The sequence below is a fragment of the Carcharhinus amblyrhynchos genome, chromosome 21, assembly GCF_965287045.1.
Source record: "Carcharhinus amblyrhynchos chromosome 21, sCarAmb.v2.hapA, whole genome shotgun sequence".
NCBI lineage: Eukaryota > Metazoa > Chordata > Chondrichthyes > Carcharhiniformes > Carcharhinidae > Carcharhinus > Carcharhinus amblyrhynchos.
Genome location: NC_137344.1, coordinates 10,554,546 through 10,571,871, shown reverse-complemented (window position 1 = coordinate 10,571,871; position 17,326 = coordinate 10,554,546). Strand labels below are relative to the sequence as shown.

General features: G+C 38.2%; 1 protein-coding gene across 3 annotated transcripts in view; it reads left to right on the top strand.

Annotated features, from left to right (window-relative positions):
* Nucleotides 1–2,341: 2,341 nt before the first annotated feature.
* The window catches only part of baiap2b (BAR/IMD domain containing adaptor protein 2b), an 86,022-nt gene continuing 71,037 nt past the window's right edge, over nt 2,342–17,326 (top strand). Inside the window, exons 1-4 of one of the 3 annotated variants that reach the window (XM_080209480.1) lie at nt 2,342–2,621; nt 9,189–9,264; nt 12,802–12,846; nt 16,535–16,621. In XM_080209480.1, coding sequence (XP_080065606.1) covers nt 2,574–2,621; nt 9,189–9,264; nt 12,802–12,846; nt 16,535–16,621 — 256 coding nt within the window. In that variant the 5' untranslated portion in view covers nt 2,342–2,573. The remainder of the gene's footprint in view (nt 2,622–9,188; nt 9,265–12,801; nt 12,847–16,534; nt 16,622–17,326) is intronic. The other 2 variants (XM_080209481.1, XM_080209482.1) reach the window with 2 other exon arrangements.

The window sequence follows — 17,326 nt, the reverse complement described above, 5'->3', positions numbered from 1 at the left end:
TGGTCAGCTCCTAGCAGTTAGCTGAACTGTTGTCGCCTAAGAACTGACTGTCAAGCCATCCTACCATAGCCTGATAAACAAAATTCAACCATGCATAAAAGGGACAAATTAAAAGCTATTAGCTGATTTATAAGCATGGTTGCACTTGCTACATGAAATGGTGTGGTCCTTAAGTTTATTTATTAGTCACAAGTAGGCTTAGATTAACACTTCAATAAAGTTACTGTGAAAATCACCTAGTCGCTACACTCCGGCGCCTGCTTGTGTACACTGAGGGAGAATTTAACCTGGCCAATTCACCTAACCCATACACCTTTGGACTGTGGGAGGAAACCGGAGCACCCGGACAAAACCCACACAGACACGGAGAGAACGTGCAAACTCCACACAGATAGTGACCCAAGCCAGGAATCAAACCTGGGTCCCTGGTGCTGTGAGGCAGCAGTGCTAACCACTGTGTCACCTACGTATTAGAATGGATTCTGGATGGGTTTTTTCTAATCATTGTATTAAATCATGTAATACTATTCCCTATGCATGAGCACTTTATGCAGTAACTTCCTAATAAAGACAGGATTTCACTAAGTAAATACCATGGGCTAAGCACCATCCATTTTGATACTTCTCCTTGCCCTTAACCAAAGTTACAGAAACAATTTTCCAGAAACAATAACAATATTTGCTGCTTCCGTATTGTATTAATGTTCCATATGATACTTCATTGTTGTTGGAAACTTTTTAAATGTAATCCAAGTTTTACATTTTTCAAATGTTTTCTTAATTCGCCTTTAGGTTTAATCATCTAATCTAACACAATCATTGTTCCTTTCTTTGTTTTACAAGAAAATATTTCTAATTAAACCAATGCAAATATTTATATTGTCAGCAATTCACAACATACTAAGATCCCTGGGGACAGAATCAGGGAGATATTCATCTTTCTCAGAGATGCATTTGGGTGGGGAGGCGGGGGGAGGAGGAGGACTGAGTTTTCTGGGACCGTGGGAGACTTGTACATATTTTATGCTTGAAATATTTATTTTCTTTAAAAAGAGAGGCTGTAACTGCAAATCTATCGAGAAATAAACAGAAATGAAAGTCCATCAGAAAATGGTTACAGGCATTACAGAACTCTGTTACTGAACAAAACAAAGGAGTCTCATTCAAGAGAGAACCACGGAGTAGGGGGACCTTTAGGTCTTGTACCTGATGTACAAGGAAGCTGGAGGACTTACAGAAGATGAACTAACAGCAGCCAAAGGGGGAAAAATGAGCATAAACATGCAAAAGCAATAAACTCCACATGAAGAGAGTTTAAAGTTTATTTATTAGTCTAACAAGTAGGCTTACATTAACACTGCAATGAAGCTACTGTGAAAATCCCCTAGTTGCCACACTCCGGCACCTGTTCAGGTTCACTAAGGGGCAATTTAGCACGGCCAAGGCACCTAACCAACACATCTTTTCAGATTGTGGGAGGAAACCGGAGCACCGAGGAAACCCGCGCAGACACGGGGAGAACGTGCTGGACTCTGCACCGACAGCAACCCCCAAAGCCCAGAATCGAACCCTGTGAAGCAAGCACTTGTGCCACCCAGAGATGCTTGGAAGGGCAGTGCCACAACTGCAAACTGCGGCATGGGGCTTTGTTGGTTGGCATTTAAAATAAAAATCACTGCGGTGATTAGGTTAGGATGACATTTACTTGAAGTGGGCTGGGCTAGTCATCCCCTGAGCACCTGAGTAACCGCTGGTTCAGAATGAGTCACCGTTGCCCACCAGATTGAGCCCACACTGGATTAATTTGCAAATAATAACCCCAGTTTTTCTTCTGAGAGGTAAAGCTGAGATGAGGATGGGGGAGGGGAATTAAAAAATCCCTGCAGGAGCTTCCAATGCACAGTCTGAAACATACGAAAGGAGAAAGGGAGGGAGGGGGGATTTCTAACGTAGAGTTGGCATGGAGACGACTTACGTGTCTTCTTATTTATATATTTACGTGTGTGTGTGTGTGTGTCGACGAGAGAATTTTATAATTAAAAAAATCCCTCTTTGGTCTTTCGCTGCAGAAGCCTTTCCAACCAACGCCGCTCGACGTCCCGCTCAGGCCGTGACGTCAACACTGCGGACGCAACCGAATGTGATTGAGAAGGAGGCGGGGTCGGGATGGGGGCAGCCAATGGGAGCGTGGAGTAGAGGTGGGTCGTCCCGCCGGCCCAGCCAGTGGGAGGGGCGGAGGGGGGAGCCCGCGAGGAGTCCTCCCAGCTGTCAGGTTAGGTTGCGGCGGGAGGACCGCGGGGCGGTTTCCTAGGCGACGGGCTTGGCGGCTGCGTGGTAGAGAGCCTCTTCCTTCTGACTGCTGTAGTGCCAGTGCGTGGGCGGATTGGAAATTACTGTCAAGCTGTGAAAAGTGTGAGTGAGAGAAGAGGAAAAAAAAGTTTCAGGGGGCGAGGGAGGCTTTTTATTCGCGCCGTGGAGTAACTTTTAGATTAGATCCAGCAAGTTGCTCGCTGCTGACTGACTGTCTGAACTGAACTGAGGGGAAAGACAGAGAGAGACTTCAGCCACCAACCATGTCTCGCACGGACGAAGTGCATCGTATGACCGAGAATGTCTACAAGGTGAGTGAGTTCTTGGGCAGCAGCTTCGACAGAGATGGGGGTCACCTTCTCCCAACACTTTTTAAATATAAATCTCTGACTTTTCTATGTTTTATGCCTCTTCTAATCATTCATTGCAATTTAATGCCAGACAACAGTAACTTCTAAACTCTTTTCCTCTCTACTACTTTGAGTGAAAATCTCCAGCCCAACCTTTATTTCTTCCTCTTTCCACTTTTTTTGGGGTGAAAATCTCCAGTTCAATCTTCATTTCTTTCTCTTTCCACTTTTTTGTTGTTGGGTGAAAATCTCCAGCCCAACCTTTTTTGGGAGAGATTTTTTCCTCCCCTGATGAGTCTTTTGCGAAAAGATTTGATTTTCTGGTCAAAAAAGTGGTTATGTTAGTCAGTTAAGCATTTTTTGTGTGTGAGACATACTGTTACTCTTTTTCAGTGAAGGTCCAGCATTTTTTCTTAAGCTTTTGGTGGAAAGTTTTAATTTTTTTTTTCCCTGACAGAAACGTACTCCTCTCACTGAATTGAGCATTTTTTTTCTATTGGGATGTTCTACTTTTTAAAAAAGAATGAAGGTCCTTGCTATTCTGATGGTGGGGTGGGGTGATTATTATCCGTGATTCCGCATCCCAATGTAGACAACTTTATTTTAATAACTAGGTGCGAGTGTTTTCAAGGTGCAAGTATCTATTTTTAGAAGTTTCCAGTTGTTTTTTTTCCAAAGCAGGACTCTTGCTAATCTCAATTGTACTCCACGGTGCCAATGAAAACTGTCTTATTATGGACGAGCTTATATTTTGAAAAGTCGACTGTTCAGCAAGACTACGTGTGTTTTAAACTTTTTCTTTGCTCTTGCCGTTTAGGAATTGCAGTTTTTAGGTATTCGGGGAGTACGAATTTTCATGATGCAGGAGGGTAGACCCTGGGTGGGTGGGGGAGCATTCCGGAGCAGTAAGCTAGGCGTGGAGTCCATTTGATGTCATGAAATACGAAAGCAAAGCTCCGGCAGTTTGCTTGTCATTGGGACTGAGAGGCTGTCTCTTCGCACACATCTATCTACGCCCTTTCATTGGTATCGTCAGGTGATACCATTGTGTATCAAATACCTTCTGGTGTTCTTTCGGATGTTGAATTTCAGAATAATCTGCCTTTATGTAAAGGTTCCCTTGCATTTTTGAGAGAATCTCTCTCCTTTCTCATGATAGTAATAGCGTTTGGTTTTTTTTATCTGTCGTCGCTCAAAACCGAAGGCGGTTCATTTACAAGGGAAAGACCTGGGGAATCCTAACTCCTTTATGCTGTCGTATGAGAGTATTCTGCCTTATGCTTGTACAATGAGCTCTTTGCGCAGTTTGTATTATGTTTAAGAATGGTGTATCCGAATGACGCATGTTCCATATTTACCCGTTGAGATTTTAATAAATATCAGATTTTACTGTGTGAAGTGTAAATAATGTATTTTTCAGAGTAATACAGTATGCCTGCAAACTTGATATTTTGAGTTTTAATTACCAACGTAGGCATTCATTTTATCCTGAAGATGGTTTATGATCGGGGGAGGGGAGGTGGGGTGGTGTTGCCTCAGGGGAATTTATAAAGGTTGCCAAAAAATTATGTTGCTGATGATGGACTCGCCCTCTCCACCCTATCGCATACTTTGCTTGTATTCAAAGTAGATGGTGTGAGAATGCTGCTGGTAGCAGTATTTGGAGGCGTTTACTGCAATTAAAATCGGCGGCGATCTGGTTTTGAGACTTGTCAGATTGCAGTGGTGGTTTCTGGTTTCGTCCAATCCTGGAATCTCATGTCACATTCCTTGTCTGTAGGAAAGCAGAACCTGCTTTGAGTTTACTGATTAGCCTGTCATTATAGAATGATGTGGCAATGCTGGCATCACAAATGTCAACTATGTGACAGAAACTTGAATTGTCACATTATCAGATTGCTGCCAGGTTAACTTGTTACAAGGAGTTCAGACTTGTCACCATTTTCATAACAACTGAAATAAAATCTTGGAATTGGACAATAGCATTTGTGAAGCAGTAATTTCAGATTCAGATTCTACTGTAGATCCCAGTTCTCAGGAAGAAGCCAGCTGGTATCCTCATTGCTGTTGTGCAGTGGGTGGGCACCAGCAGCAAATGCCATAGCAGTACTGAAATGATGGATGACTAATCATGACTGTGAATAAGAAAAAACTGGTGATTGTCTTCACGTCTCTCTTCACTGAGAATGTTATCTCAAGGGCATACTACATCTCTTCTATAAGACACTAAAGGGAGGAAACTGGAGCATCAGAGATAGTAATCTCAAATCTGCACTTCACCTATTCTATCAGATCAGCTGTGATCTTATTAAATGGTGGAGCAGGCTTGAAGGGCTGAATGGCCTACTCCTTCGTATGAAGTATCTGCCTCATTACTATTGAAATGCAGAAGTTTTGAGACTCATTGAAGGGAATGCTTTATTTTCTCATTCCCAGCTTATTGGATGAGTTGTTTTATTGTTTTTTTTCACCCATGTCACTTTGGGTGTCCTGAGATGCCAGAGTTGGTATAGGGGCAACAGTTTTGTGGAATTTTGTTTGATATTACATACTACAATATCTCTTCTCCATGGAAATACATACAGTACATGCTTATCATATTTAATATGAATTTATATATAAGAAATGGCTACCCTACTTGTCCCATCTTCCATGCCCCTGTTTGTAGTAGTGCAGGGAAGGGCGATATTGCTAGCGCCAAATAGAGTAGGAAACATTTTTGCATTAATTACCCACTTTGTTTTTAACATCCTAATAAGTAAAATGAACCACTCTAGGGTCAATGTTAATGTACTAATTTTATTTATCAGCAGGTTAGTTCCTTCCGAAGATACAGAATTCCAAACCTAGGCATTGGGTTTGTTTGCTTTTGGTAAATGCTATAAAACAGTAGAATGTTTTGATTGTAGATGTACTTGTGTTAGCTGAGGAAGCTTTTTGAATTAAAAACCTAAACACTGTTCAAGTATATTGGTTTAAAGAGTACTGCTGCTTTGGATCACCTTTTCTATGGAATTGAAGAGAAGAAATTTTGGCTGTATGGAGATTCAGCTGATTTAACTTGGCTTTGGGATGCGTTGATTGGTAAATTGAGATATTCCATAGTACTCAAAAACAAGGTGAAGAAATGTTTGAGCCAAAATTTGCATTTGTGAGGCAATAATATGCTTCCCATTTGTGTTTGCGTGCCATTTTGACATGGATGAGGAGTGGACAGTTTTTAAAAATGGCCAAAAAATACATTCGTTGATATTATTATGAGGACCATATGTTTTTAGGGCTATTAGTAAAATTTTAACTTAATGGATGTACTTTCTGCTGTCTTCTGTTGTTGTTGGCACATCTTTCGGCTGTTTCAAGACCATTTTTTTTTCATGTCTGACCTGTATCTTGGGTTTAGTACAATTTACTAATCAGCAGCAGGGAAGAGTATGAAAGTAGATTAAGTCTGGTCTTTAGGTGCTGATAAATTGAGGTACACACATTGAACACTTTTTTTGCTTTCACTGTGTAGTGAGTCATTAAATCAGCACTTTTCTTGAAGTGTGAACAAGAAGGTTAAAGCTCACTGTGAAATAATTGGCCAGGATTCATAGTGGAGCATAGTCAAGTTGTGGATGAATCATACTAGGTGACTTTGGAAACATTGAATTGTTTGTTGTAGATACTGTGTGCTGACTGCTGGTGGGCTTTACACTCCCAGCAGCTGATTGTTCAATTTGAAATGCAAGGTTTCCATAATGAAATAGATACAAGAGTGACTATCCACTGCTAACCTGTAACAACAGGACAAGGCCATTGATCCATCAAGCCTGTTGTACCATTTAGTTAGATCACGTCTGGCCATCTACCACAATGGTATTTTCCCACACTATCTCTGCATCTCTTGATGTCATTAGTCTCCAGAAATCTATTGATTTCTGCTTTGAATGTCCTTAATGATCACAACCAAATAATAGGAAGTAGAACCTCCAAATCATTCTTACCTCAAAGGATAGGCAGGTAATCTGTAACCAGCTATGAGATAGCTAAGGCTATACATAGTCTGAATTTCCTTCCAGGAGAACACTTCACATATACTTACTATTGCTCTCCACAATGTAATGGAGATTAGCTGTTCGTTGTGTGAAGAATTGCCAACACAATTTCTTTTCCCAGTGCCCTACAGTGCCATTGTAAGTAACTGATCTTGCAATATGGTCAATGCTTCAATAGTTAGGTTAATTAGCATTAATACTTAAATCTGTGTTATAATTATTACATAAGAACATAAGAAATAGGAGCAGGAGTAGGCCATCTAGCCCTTCGAGCCTGCCCCGCCATTCAATAAGATCATGGCTGATCTGAAGTGGATCAGTTCCACTTTCCCGCTTTCTCCCTGTAACCCTTAATTCCCTTGTCTATCAGAAACCTATCTACCCATGACTTAAATACATTCAGTGAGGTAGCCTCCACCACTTCAACAGGCAGAGAATTCCAGAGATTCACCACCCTTTGAGTGAAGAAGTTCCTCCTCAACTCTGATCTAAACTGCCCCCCCTTTATCTTGAGGCTGTGCCCTCTAGTCCTGCTATCCTTTCTAAGCGGGAAGAATCTCTCTACCTCTACCCTATCCATCCCCTTCATTATCTTATACGTCTCTATAAGATCCTCCCTCAGCCCCTAAACTCCGAGTACAGACCCCGTCTATTTAGTCTCTCTTCATAGGCCAACCCCCTCATCTCCGGTATCAGCCTAGTGAACCTCCTCTGCACTCCCTCCAAGGCCAAAATATCCTTGCGCAAGTGCGGCGACCAAAACTGCACACAGTACTCCAGCTGCAGCCTGTACAGTTGCAGCAAGACCTCCCTACTTTTATATTCTATCCCCCTCGCTATAAAGGCCAACATTCCATTTGTCTTCTTCTTCACCTGCTGCACCTGCAGACTGGGTTTTTGCAACTTGTGCACAAGGACTCTCAGCTCCCTCTGCACCATAGCATGCTGCAGCTTTTCGCCTTTTAAATAATAATCCCTCCTACTATTATTTCTGCCAAAGTGGATAACCTCACACTTGCATAATGTCTGCATGGAGCTGTGAAGCAGCATACTGAATCATTATCTTGGATCCAATAGTCTGATGTAGTGCTTAGCAGTGAGCTGTCAATCTCAGCCGTGGTGTGATGGACGAGTGCTAAGGGAAGCCATCTGTTTCTCTGTGGTAACACCTGTGGTAGTTCTGAAAATTAGGAAGAGAGTAATATGACTTTTATGAGAAGGTAAATGTTTCATATGCAACATTATCTCTTCCACACCCTGAAATTAAGATGGGCGGATTTCAAACAAATATTGACACTGAAACTCGCTGCTTATTGAGATACTCCCTTTTCAACACGTAGCTCTTTATGAAACAGGATAACTCATTAAGTATATATTAGATACTGAACTGTAATGAGGGTTAAAATTTTGATTAATAAACACTAATAATATGGTTTAAATTTGATAACTAACTTTGGCAGTTGTTCAAATAACCCTTCAAAGTTGGTAGTTATAAAATTATGCAGTCTATTTTATCTGTGGGCAGGACTCAATATAAAAACAAGCACAACAAGCAGTGTGACATTACCAACTTCCAGCCATCACTTGATCAGCCACCCAAGATAATCTTTTAAGTAAAAGACCGATTTCTGTATAAGATCCATGTTCTAATGTCTGAAATTTCCCCATGCTAAATGCTCTTCTAAAGCTGCCTCAGTAATTACTATTTTTTTTGTTAGCCCCTATCTGATGAATTCAAATTAAAAATGATTATGCATAACCTAACATCTATTCCACAACTTACTGAAGTACCAGATCTACCCTGACAGTAATGAGTATAACTAACAGCTATGAAAATATCTTAAAGTTGAAGGAAAAGATTTCAGTTGGTTTAAATTGAACCAGAGTTCTACAAGCTCAGCAAAATTGGTTGTCCCACATTGACTGTTCAACCAAGGTGTGAATACCATTGCTCTTCGAGACCAGTGACCAACAACAGCCTATAGAACTGTTGCAGGTTGAATTTTACAAACCAAAATTGTTTGTTACGTCTACACTTATCTGAGTGATATCTATCAAAAATCAATTATAGAAAATTGACTCCCTTTTCAAATCATAATCCAGTTATTCATTTCCATTGGAAACTGGTTGAGCAATAAACTGTACATACTCCAGTAGTAGTTCTTTATATGCTGTCAAGTTATATTGATTTTTTATGACAAATTATATTTCTATTTTATATAATTTTGTTTTACAATGAGAAATCACATGATACCTCATGTCTTATGTAGCTCTTCAAATCTTTGCCATTGTTAAATACACCAAGTGTAAGTTAATGGTTTGCAGAGCTTAACTTCAAAAATGATTTTTGTTTATCCATATTCTGATCCGCGTTTCAAGTATGCTCAAACTATAAATATTTATTACTGACATATGAAAATTTTTCTGAGATGTTAAAAAATGTATGCAGTAAGGGACTATGGGAACTAATCCCACCATTTTGTTTTTGTAGACCATTATGGACCAATTCAATCCCAGCTTGAGAAATTTCATCGCTATGGGGAAAGCTTACGAAAAAACGCTTTCCAGTAAGTTATTTGTCCATTTTGGATATTAATCATGCTTTATTACTTGATTTTATTTTTAATATCCATTTAATATTAATGTCTGCATATGCATTGTCCTTGTTTGTTTGCTTGTGTAAGTTTGTTTGCTCATCTCCATGCATTCTCCTCTAGCTAGGTGGGTGACCAGGTTGCTGATTCCTCCAAAACTGATGATCCGAGTGATTTTTCACTCTGCCTGTACATGTGGGATGGGGCAGAAGTGTCCCATTTCTGCCCAAACTACAACACTTCGCTTATACAATGTGTCTTGTCAGTAGCCCTACTAAGAACTAATGAAAGTTGGTGCACTATGTAATTGAAGATTTCAATGGTTGTAGCCACTGCTAGAGTTTTCACCTTGTAACCAAAGTGGATATAGTGACTGTTTTTATTACTGTAGTACACTACCTGGGTGCTCAAACTGAAATCAGTTGGATGTGGTCTGCCAAATAACATTGCACAATAAAGGATGAAAGTGTAGCCAGACATTATACTGGATATGTATAAGATGTAGTGCCTGCAAGACGGTTATTTTAATAAAACAGGGTTTGTTCCTGCTTCCTGGGATTTAACTTTGACATATTAGTGAAATTGATTTCACAGAATGCCAGATCCAAAGTAACTCAATTTTCTGCTAGTTTCAGTGAGTAGTAGAGTTTCTGAAAACATGCTTTAGAAATTTAGCGACGCCTTTAGCAGTTCAGGATAAGGAAGTTTTTGAAAGGGGTTATTTTAGGCGGTGTGTTCCACTTGATGCTTTCACATCTGGATTTGGATGAGTGATGCTGAGTCATGTTAAATGACTTTTTTGCCTACTAAAGTATTTGTATAAGATTGGGTGGAATTATTTATATTTAAAAAATCAGTTGGGCTTTTTCACTTGTATGTCTGCAAGTTTCTTCTGTGTGCTCATTCTAACAATTACTGGCTTAGTGTATGTGAGTCTTTTTGCTTGTGTTAATGTTTCACCAATAATATCTCCTGGTTTTCTTCTAAGTACACTGGAAAGGTAGGTGAAAAATGAGATGGAGAGGATAAGTGGATTATTGCAAATTTGGTGGGTGAAAGTGGGCTCAAAGTGAATACAAGTCTCCACAATGACACCTATAAACAGACCGTTTGTCCAACGAGTTTGTAGTCATATCTAGTTCATAATAAATATAAATGCATTTACTGGAAACTTCTCATAGCTTCTCCAAATGAGAAAAAAACTGCAATCAAAATTTAGTGAGGGAGAATGATGCTCTTTTATAATCAAGGTTTGCTTCAGAGGCCAGCGTTGAAATGGGTGTTGGACCAGTGTGGAATCATGTGTGAATTGTACTTGATGTAGAATCACACAATGACACAGGACACTATTCAGTCCATTGTGTCTGTGTCAACTCTTTGAAAGAACTATTCAATTAGTCCCACCCTAACCCTGGTGTCTCTCTCTCTCTCTCTATAGCTCTGTAAATTTTTCCACTTAGTGTTTATTCAATTCCCTTTTGAAAGTTATCAATGAATCTGCTTAAACCATCCTTTCAAGTGGTGCAAACTGGACTATAACTTGCTGCATGGAGTTCTTTTCCTCATATCTCTCTAGTTGTCTTACCATTTAACTTAAATCTAAGTCCTCTAGTTGCTGACCCTCCTGCTGAAAACAGAGTAAACTCTTTTTTTGAGCACCTCTTATTAAACCTTTTAACCTTCCTGGCTGTAAGGAGCACAGCTCCAGTTTCTCCAGTCCTTCCTCATGACTGAAGTCTTTCATCCCTGATACCATTCTAGTAAATTTCCTTGACACCCCTCGGACCTCGCCACCATTCCTGAAGTATGATGCCCAAAACTGGACAAAATCTGCCAGCTGGAGCCAAACCAGTATTTTATAAAGGTTTTATATAACTTCCTTGCTTTTGTACATTATGCTTCTATTCATAAAACAGAGAGTACTTACAAAGATTTGTGTTACCTCCAGGTCTCTTTCCCCTGTATCCAGTTTAAAGTGGTACAATTTAATTTATATTGTCTCGCCTATTTCTGCTCACAAAAATTATGTGCTACCTTATGAATTGCCAGCACTTTTATATTATTCAACATTGTCATTTTTCTAGAGAATTAAAGTGATAGTGGTAGTTGCATTGAAACAGCATAGTTTTTAAAATAAATAAAAATTGGGATGTTTTGGAAAAGTATTGGTAGATATTCTAGATTAACATTCCTTGCACTATTTATGAACAAAATAACCTATTCAATGTTTGAAGTTTATATTAATTTGGTAATTATTCTAAACTTTATATAATGCCAAACAAATCCTTTATATAAAGTAGACATTAAACTACTAAGTTGTGCAATAATACATCATATTAAAGAATTGACATCTTAATTAATCTTGGTTAAAAGCAGAAGAACCAGGGAACAGATGAGAAATTGTATTCTACAGCAAGCCATTATGAACTGGAATGTACTTGAAAGGGCAATGAAAACAAGGTCAATAGTAACTTTCAAAAGGGATTTGGATATATAGTCAAACATGAAGAATTTGCAGGACTGTGGAGAAAGAAAGATGAGTGTGATTAATTGGGTAGTCAGAGTCTGAATAGTCATGATGAGCTGAATGTCTCCTTCAATGATGTAAGATTCTATGATGTAAAAGAAAGTCTTGCAGCGTGTAAGGAAAAAAATTCCAGTCCTTCGTTGCCTGAACAGCACTTGAGATATTTTCAGCAAAGAATCATGCATCTTCTACCATGGCCAGAGTATCTTGCATTAGCAGGCAGGTTGAGATCTGGAGCTCGTGTTGCAGCCCCAGGATTTATTGATGCATTTCTTAGCTGGTACCAAAAAAGGAGGTCTCTAAGGAATAGAAAACAATGTCTATTGGCGTCTTGATTTGGATTTATGCACAAACTGAACTGCAAATTTTAAATGTACAGAGCCATAAATGCTTGTCTAATTTCCAAAGTGCTACAGTTAGTAACTAAGATAATAGTATACACAGCTAAAAAGCATTTGCGATAGCTCTAGTGAGATATTGCTCCTGGGCCTCTATTTTCTTTTTAAATTCAATGATAAATATTGCAAGGTTAAAAGCAATGCGTCCGTTTTGACTTGATTCATTGTTTGCCTTGCTATTTGTGGTAACATATTTGCTAGTGAAAATTCCAAATGCTAGTCAAATTGAAACTCCTATTGTCACAATGGGAGGTGAATGAAAAATGAATTCTCAGATTTTAATACAAAAAATATCAAAATCTCGGGGCTAGGATCTTAAGCTGCTTTTATATTGCCATTGTTTTAATTTGGATTCAGTGAGTGAACTTTTGGTTTTGATCCTTTGAGGGAGATGGGAATTGGTGCATGGATGCTGATCTTCTGAAATCCAAACTGAAACAATATCAACAAAACAAAGTGGCTCTCCATTGTACGTTTTTACTGGTGGTTGTAGCTATCGCTAGTTCTGCTGGGAACGCCATCCTGAATTTTGTTTTTTTTTACTGTTACTGTTTTTTCTCAAACCTTGTTGGAACATTACCTCAGGCCACATGGGTGCAGAGAAAATTTGGATCAAGAGAGCCAGAACAGGTGAGAAATTCATACCGTATGTGCAGTGAACCAAAGTATATTCGTGCATGTACGGAAACAGCATTTTGTTATTGCTCCACCACCTAAATCCATTACTGATATTGATTTTTTTTCAAAAAGCCACACAACAGTAATGGTGAATGAATGCAGATATGCTGAGCTTCAATTTTTTCATCTTTAATTGGTAAATTTCTGTTTGTATTTGAGGCTGATTTGACAACATTTAAAGGCTCCTTAACACTAGGTTAGTCAGCTAGCATTAATTTTTGAGCCCTGAATTATTGTTAACATGACTCTTTTCATTGTAATGAACACTTGTTGCTACTTTGTGTAAAATTTACAGTGTGACCAGGTGCTGTGGAGATCAAGGCAAATTAGGTATCTTTGTAGCACAAACCTATGTAGTTAATGGGCTAATTGAAAAGCAGATTCTTAATACTGTCTGGATAATGCAGTAGTAAGACTGATCGCTGAGTCTGGTTCAAATCCCAGGATTGCCTAATTTTAGGGTGCTTCAGCTTCTGTGTTTTCAACAAGTTTTCTTTGCAGTTAAGAGATATCTTGCACTAATAAAACTTTCAAACTTCTTATATTGTGAAAGTAGATAAGAATTCTTTCTCTCCTCTGGAAGATCCTTGTCACCCTATCAGCACAGTAAAAGGCCCCTGGTCTTGGCTGAACTACTTGCCAAGCTCAAGGAGATTTCGTGGAAATGAGCAACAAGGAAGGGAATGTCACATGTTGAAATTAAATTTGAGTGTGACCTTCCTGCTTTAGTTAACCTACATAATGTATGTAAAATGTTCATATTGCATGGCATGTGTGATCTGAAATTATCTATACATATATGTAAGTCTGCTGTACTGAGTTTTCAAAGGTGCAGAAATTATTCTTCTGACCTCCTTATTTTTATAAATCTGTTTCCAGAAATAGTTTCCACAGTAACAAAATGTATGTCTGGTTTAATTTATTTCAGTTGCCTTGAGACTGACTTGCAAATTATTTAAGAGTTGTGATCCCATAAGATGAATGTTCTAAGCTCAGTGGAAATGAGAATGAGTAATGTCCTGTCCTTCTCTCACACAGCTATAATGGAGCGTATAAAAACCTCTGCATGACATAAATATTTGGAAATCTGTTTTAAATTTGATATTTCTCTTTTAATTTTTTTTGGTAACTGGTTCCAATTGACTTGAAATCAATTCTTTATTAAAAAGGATGCCACCTTTAATGGAAGTGGCAGTACACATCATTGCTGTAAGACTGGGATATGTATTGTGAAAGAGAACTTTAGTTTTGAATGATTGTAAAATACGGGCTGTATAGGTCGACAGAAATTATACCATTACTTCAGTAGGTTCTGCCCCTGACGTTTTTGTAACAGTTAAGAATACCCATGAACAAGTCAAAAGCTTCTTTTAATAATTTTTTTTCCCATGTTCATGCACAAACCACTATAAATAAACCCTGACCTTGGACATATGGCACCTATTGGCAAATTGCTGAAATTCAAAGTAAATTGATGATGGAGTAAGGTAGAGTTAACATTTCAGGTCGGTGACCACTTGTCAGAACTGTGACTTCAATGAAGGGTCATGTAGAGCTGAAACATTAACTTTCCTCTCTCCACAGATGTTGCCTGTCCTCTAGTGTTTCTGGTATTTTCTGTTTTTGGTTTTCCAGCATCTGTGTTTTTAATTTTTAATGACTGAATACTTTGTGTCCCTGATTTTTGTTGTTGAAGCATTCTTCTTCAGGTAAGATCCCATTTATAATTGTTGTGCTTCTTCAGTTTCACAGTGACTTGTACTATACGTGAAATTGTGTCAGCGTACGCTGAATAAAATCCCTTCGACAGCATGAACCAGGGAACTTTGTTACTGATCACAACTTTAAATTTAAAAATCCATGTCTTGTCTCTTCTGATGACCTATATAAGCCGTGTTTTATTCCTAATCATTCAACCTACTTTTAAAATATCTTGTGTTTAATTTATAAATGGTGCTTTAATTTGCTGTCTAACTTGGAAATTTGCTGAACTAGGAACGCTGCAACTGATTTCCCTTACAATGTTTGATCACCGTTTGGATTTTTTTAAAAATGAATTCTAAGGATGTGTTAATATATATGCAAGCTTTAAATTACTTTAAATGTTTGTTCCATATAGTTCAGAATTCAATCCTCCTGAAAGATACATAAGGGAGAAAATTATTTACTTTGTTAGTCTATGATTATGGCTAGGTAGTTCAAACTGTTTGAATTAGTCCAATAAAATGTGTGCATCTAGCTAATATACTGGTAACAAATAGAATAGCACTTAATCTTTAATGCAATTAAATATGAGTAGATATTCATAAACTTAGCTTTAAACATGTCAGTTAAACATAAGACCTTAACAACTCACCAATACCGGAAGATTAAAAACATTATTATGTAGCATTTTGCCTTGATAAGCATAATCTACCTGGGTCTATTTGGTGGGGGGCGCAGGCAATGAGATTTTCTGGCATATATATTTCAAAGTTTAGCACTTATTTTCATTGAACAAGCCACTCAGAACAAAAATTCACAAGATTGTAAAAGGCCTTTCTGGAATAAAGCCTCAGCAGCTGTGGTTGGAAGCTAATGGTGGAATTCTCCAGCAATTCACGCCCTTCCACTGCTGCCAGCGAGAATGGAGAATTTGACACTCAGTCAGATGTCTGTTCACTGCAGTGAGATCAGAGAATCCCAACTATAGGTAAGGTCAGAGAATCTGGCCCAATATCTGCATCTACTGTGAGTGAAATGGACAGTTCAGAACCTAATGCAACTTTATTTTTATTTTAGTCAGATAATTGGATTTCATTTTGATATTGTTCAAAGAAATTGTCTCTGCCAGAAATTGGCTGAAAGGGAATGTGAAATTGACAGTGATAAATGGCAAGCTGTTAGGATTGGTTACCCAAACTCACTATCTCCTTAAATTCAGTAATTATTATGCAGGAGTAATTAAAAACAATCAAATTTCATAATTAATGTAAATGATTTAATTGTAGCCCCCTGGTATTCCTAATTGTATGGTTATAACTTCAATACAGTCATACAAGTGCATAATATGTTATGATAAATCTGATCAGCCAAGTCTACATGTAGATTTTTGTGACAAAAGTATTGTTTTATTCTGTAACTTGTATTACGTGCTAGCTGAGGGTGTGTGTGTCAATGCATAACCTGCTATGCTTTGATTTTATTTGAGCTACTATCCTCTGATCAATGTGTATCCCATCTATAATTCATAAAACCTATACCAAAATTATTCAAAACTATAGTTTGTACCATTGACTGCTTTGCTCTTATTGCTTTCATTTCCAAGTTTAACCTAGTAGTTTTCCATATTGTAGCTGATGAGTTTCAGTACACTGCAATATTTATACATCCCATTCTCTTAGTGAAAACTTAAAAACTTCACTGAAATGTTAAATAACTTTTCCTCTTATTTTAAAACCAAAATTAAATTTTGTAATCACGAATTGCTCTTTAAAATATAGAAATATCAAAATCTGAAACCATACTGGCAATTTTTTTAAGAAGTGTATGCTAAATATGGTGCTCAATAGTTTGACCACAGAATCCAAATAACTCTATAATAAACGTGCAAATTAGACTGTAATCTACAAATACAGTTTCTAACATCTCAATGTTCCAGGTATGACCTATGCAGCAAAAGGCTATTTTGAGGCACTAGTGAAAATGGGCGAACTTGCCAGCGACAGCCATGCTTCAAAGGAGATGGGTAAGTACTAACTTACAGCATGACTAGAGTATGAATGAATTGCAAGTCGGTACTTGTTATAAAAGTTAAGTTTTTCTTGTGATCCCACATTAATTTGCTTCATGAGCAAAGTCAAAAACGATACAGCATTGCTTTCTCAGTTTGGTGAAAAATTGGAGTGCTACGTTAATTGCTTATTAATGTTGGTAACATTTAATGGAACAAAGGCTTGAAAGTATCTGGAAACAGTCTGATGTTTAAAAATACGCATATCTATCTCTGAGCATGCCTGGTGAAAGGTAAAGTAAATTGCTCAGAACTGGCTGCTCTTAGTTACTATCCAATGACCTAACCCAAGTTAAATGCGTCATGTGAGGATAGGACTTGATTTAGCTTTGATACCCCTCTAAGGTGGAAAGTTTGCCAGACTCCCTATGGAGGTTTCTGCACGATCAGTGACTTTAGGTGAGCCTTCTGCACCAATGGATTGTACCCAGGCCTAATGTTAGGATGGGGGACAAAAGGATCATCTGGTTTAATGCTTTTGACTATTTGGGATTTTATTTTGGTGATGTAATGCTGGAGCTGACATTGATAACATGTGGTCCCAAATGCTTTCCATATTGTAGCTGATGAGTTTCAGTACACTGTGGTATTTATGCATCCCATTCTCTTAGTGAAAAAATGTTAATGGAGACCACATTCTTAGTATCTTAATTTCTGTGT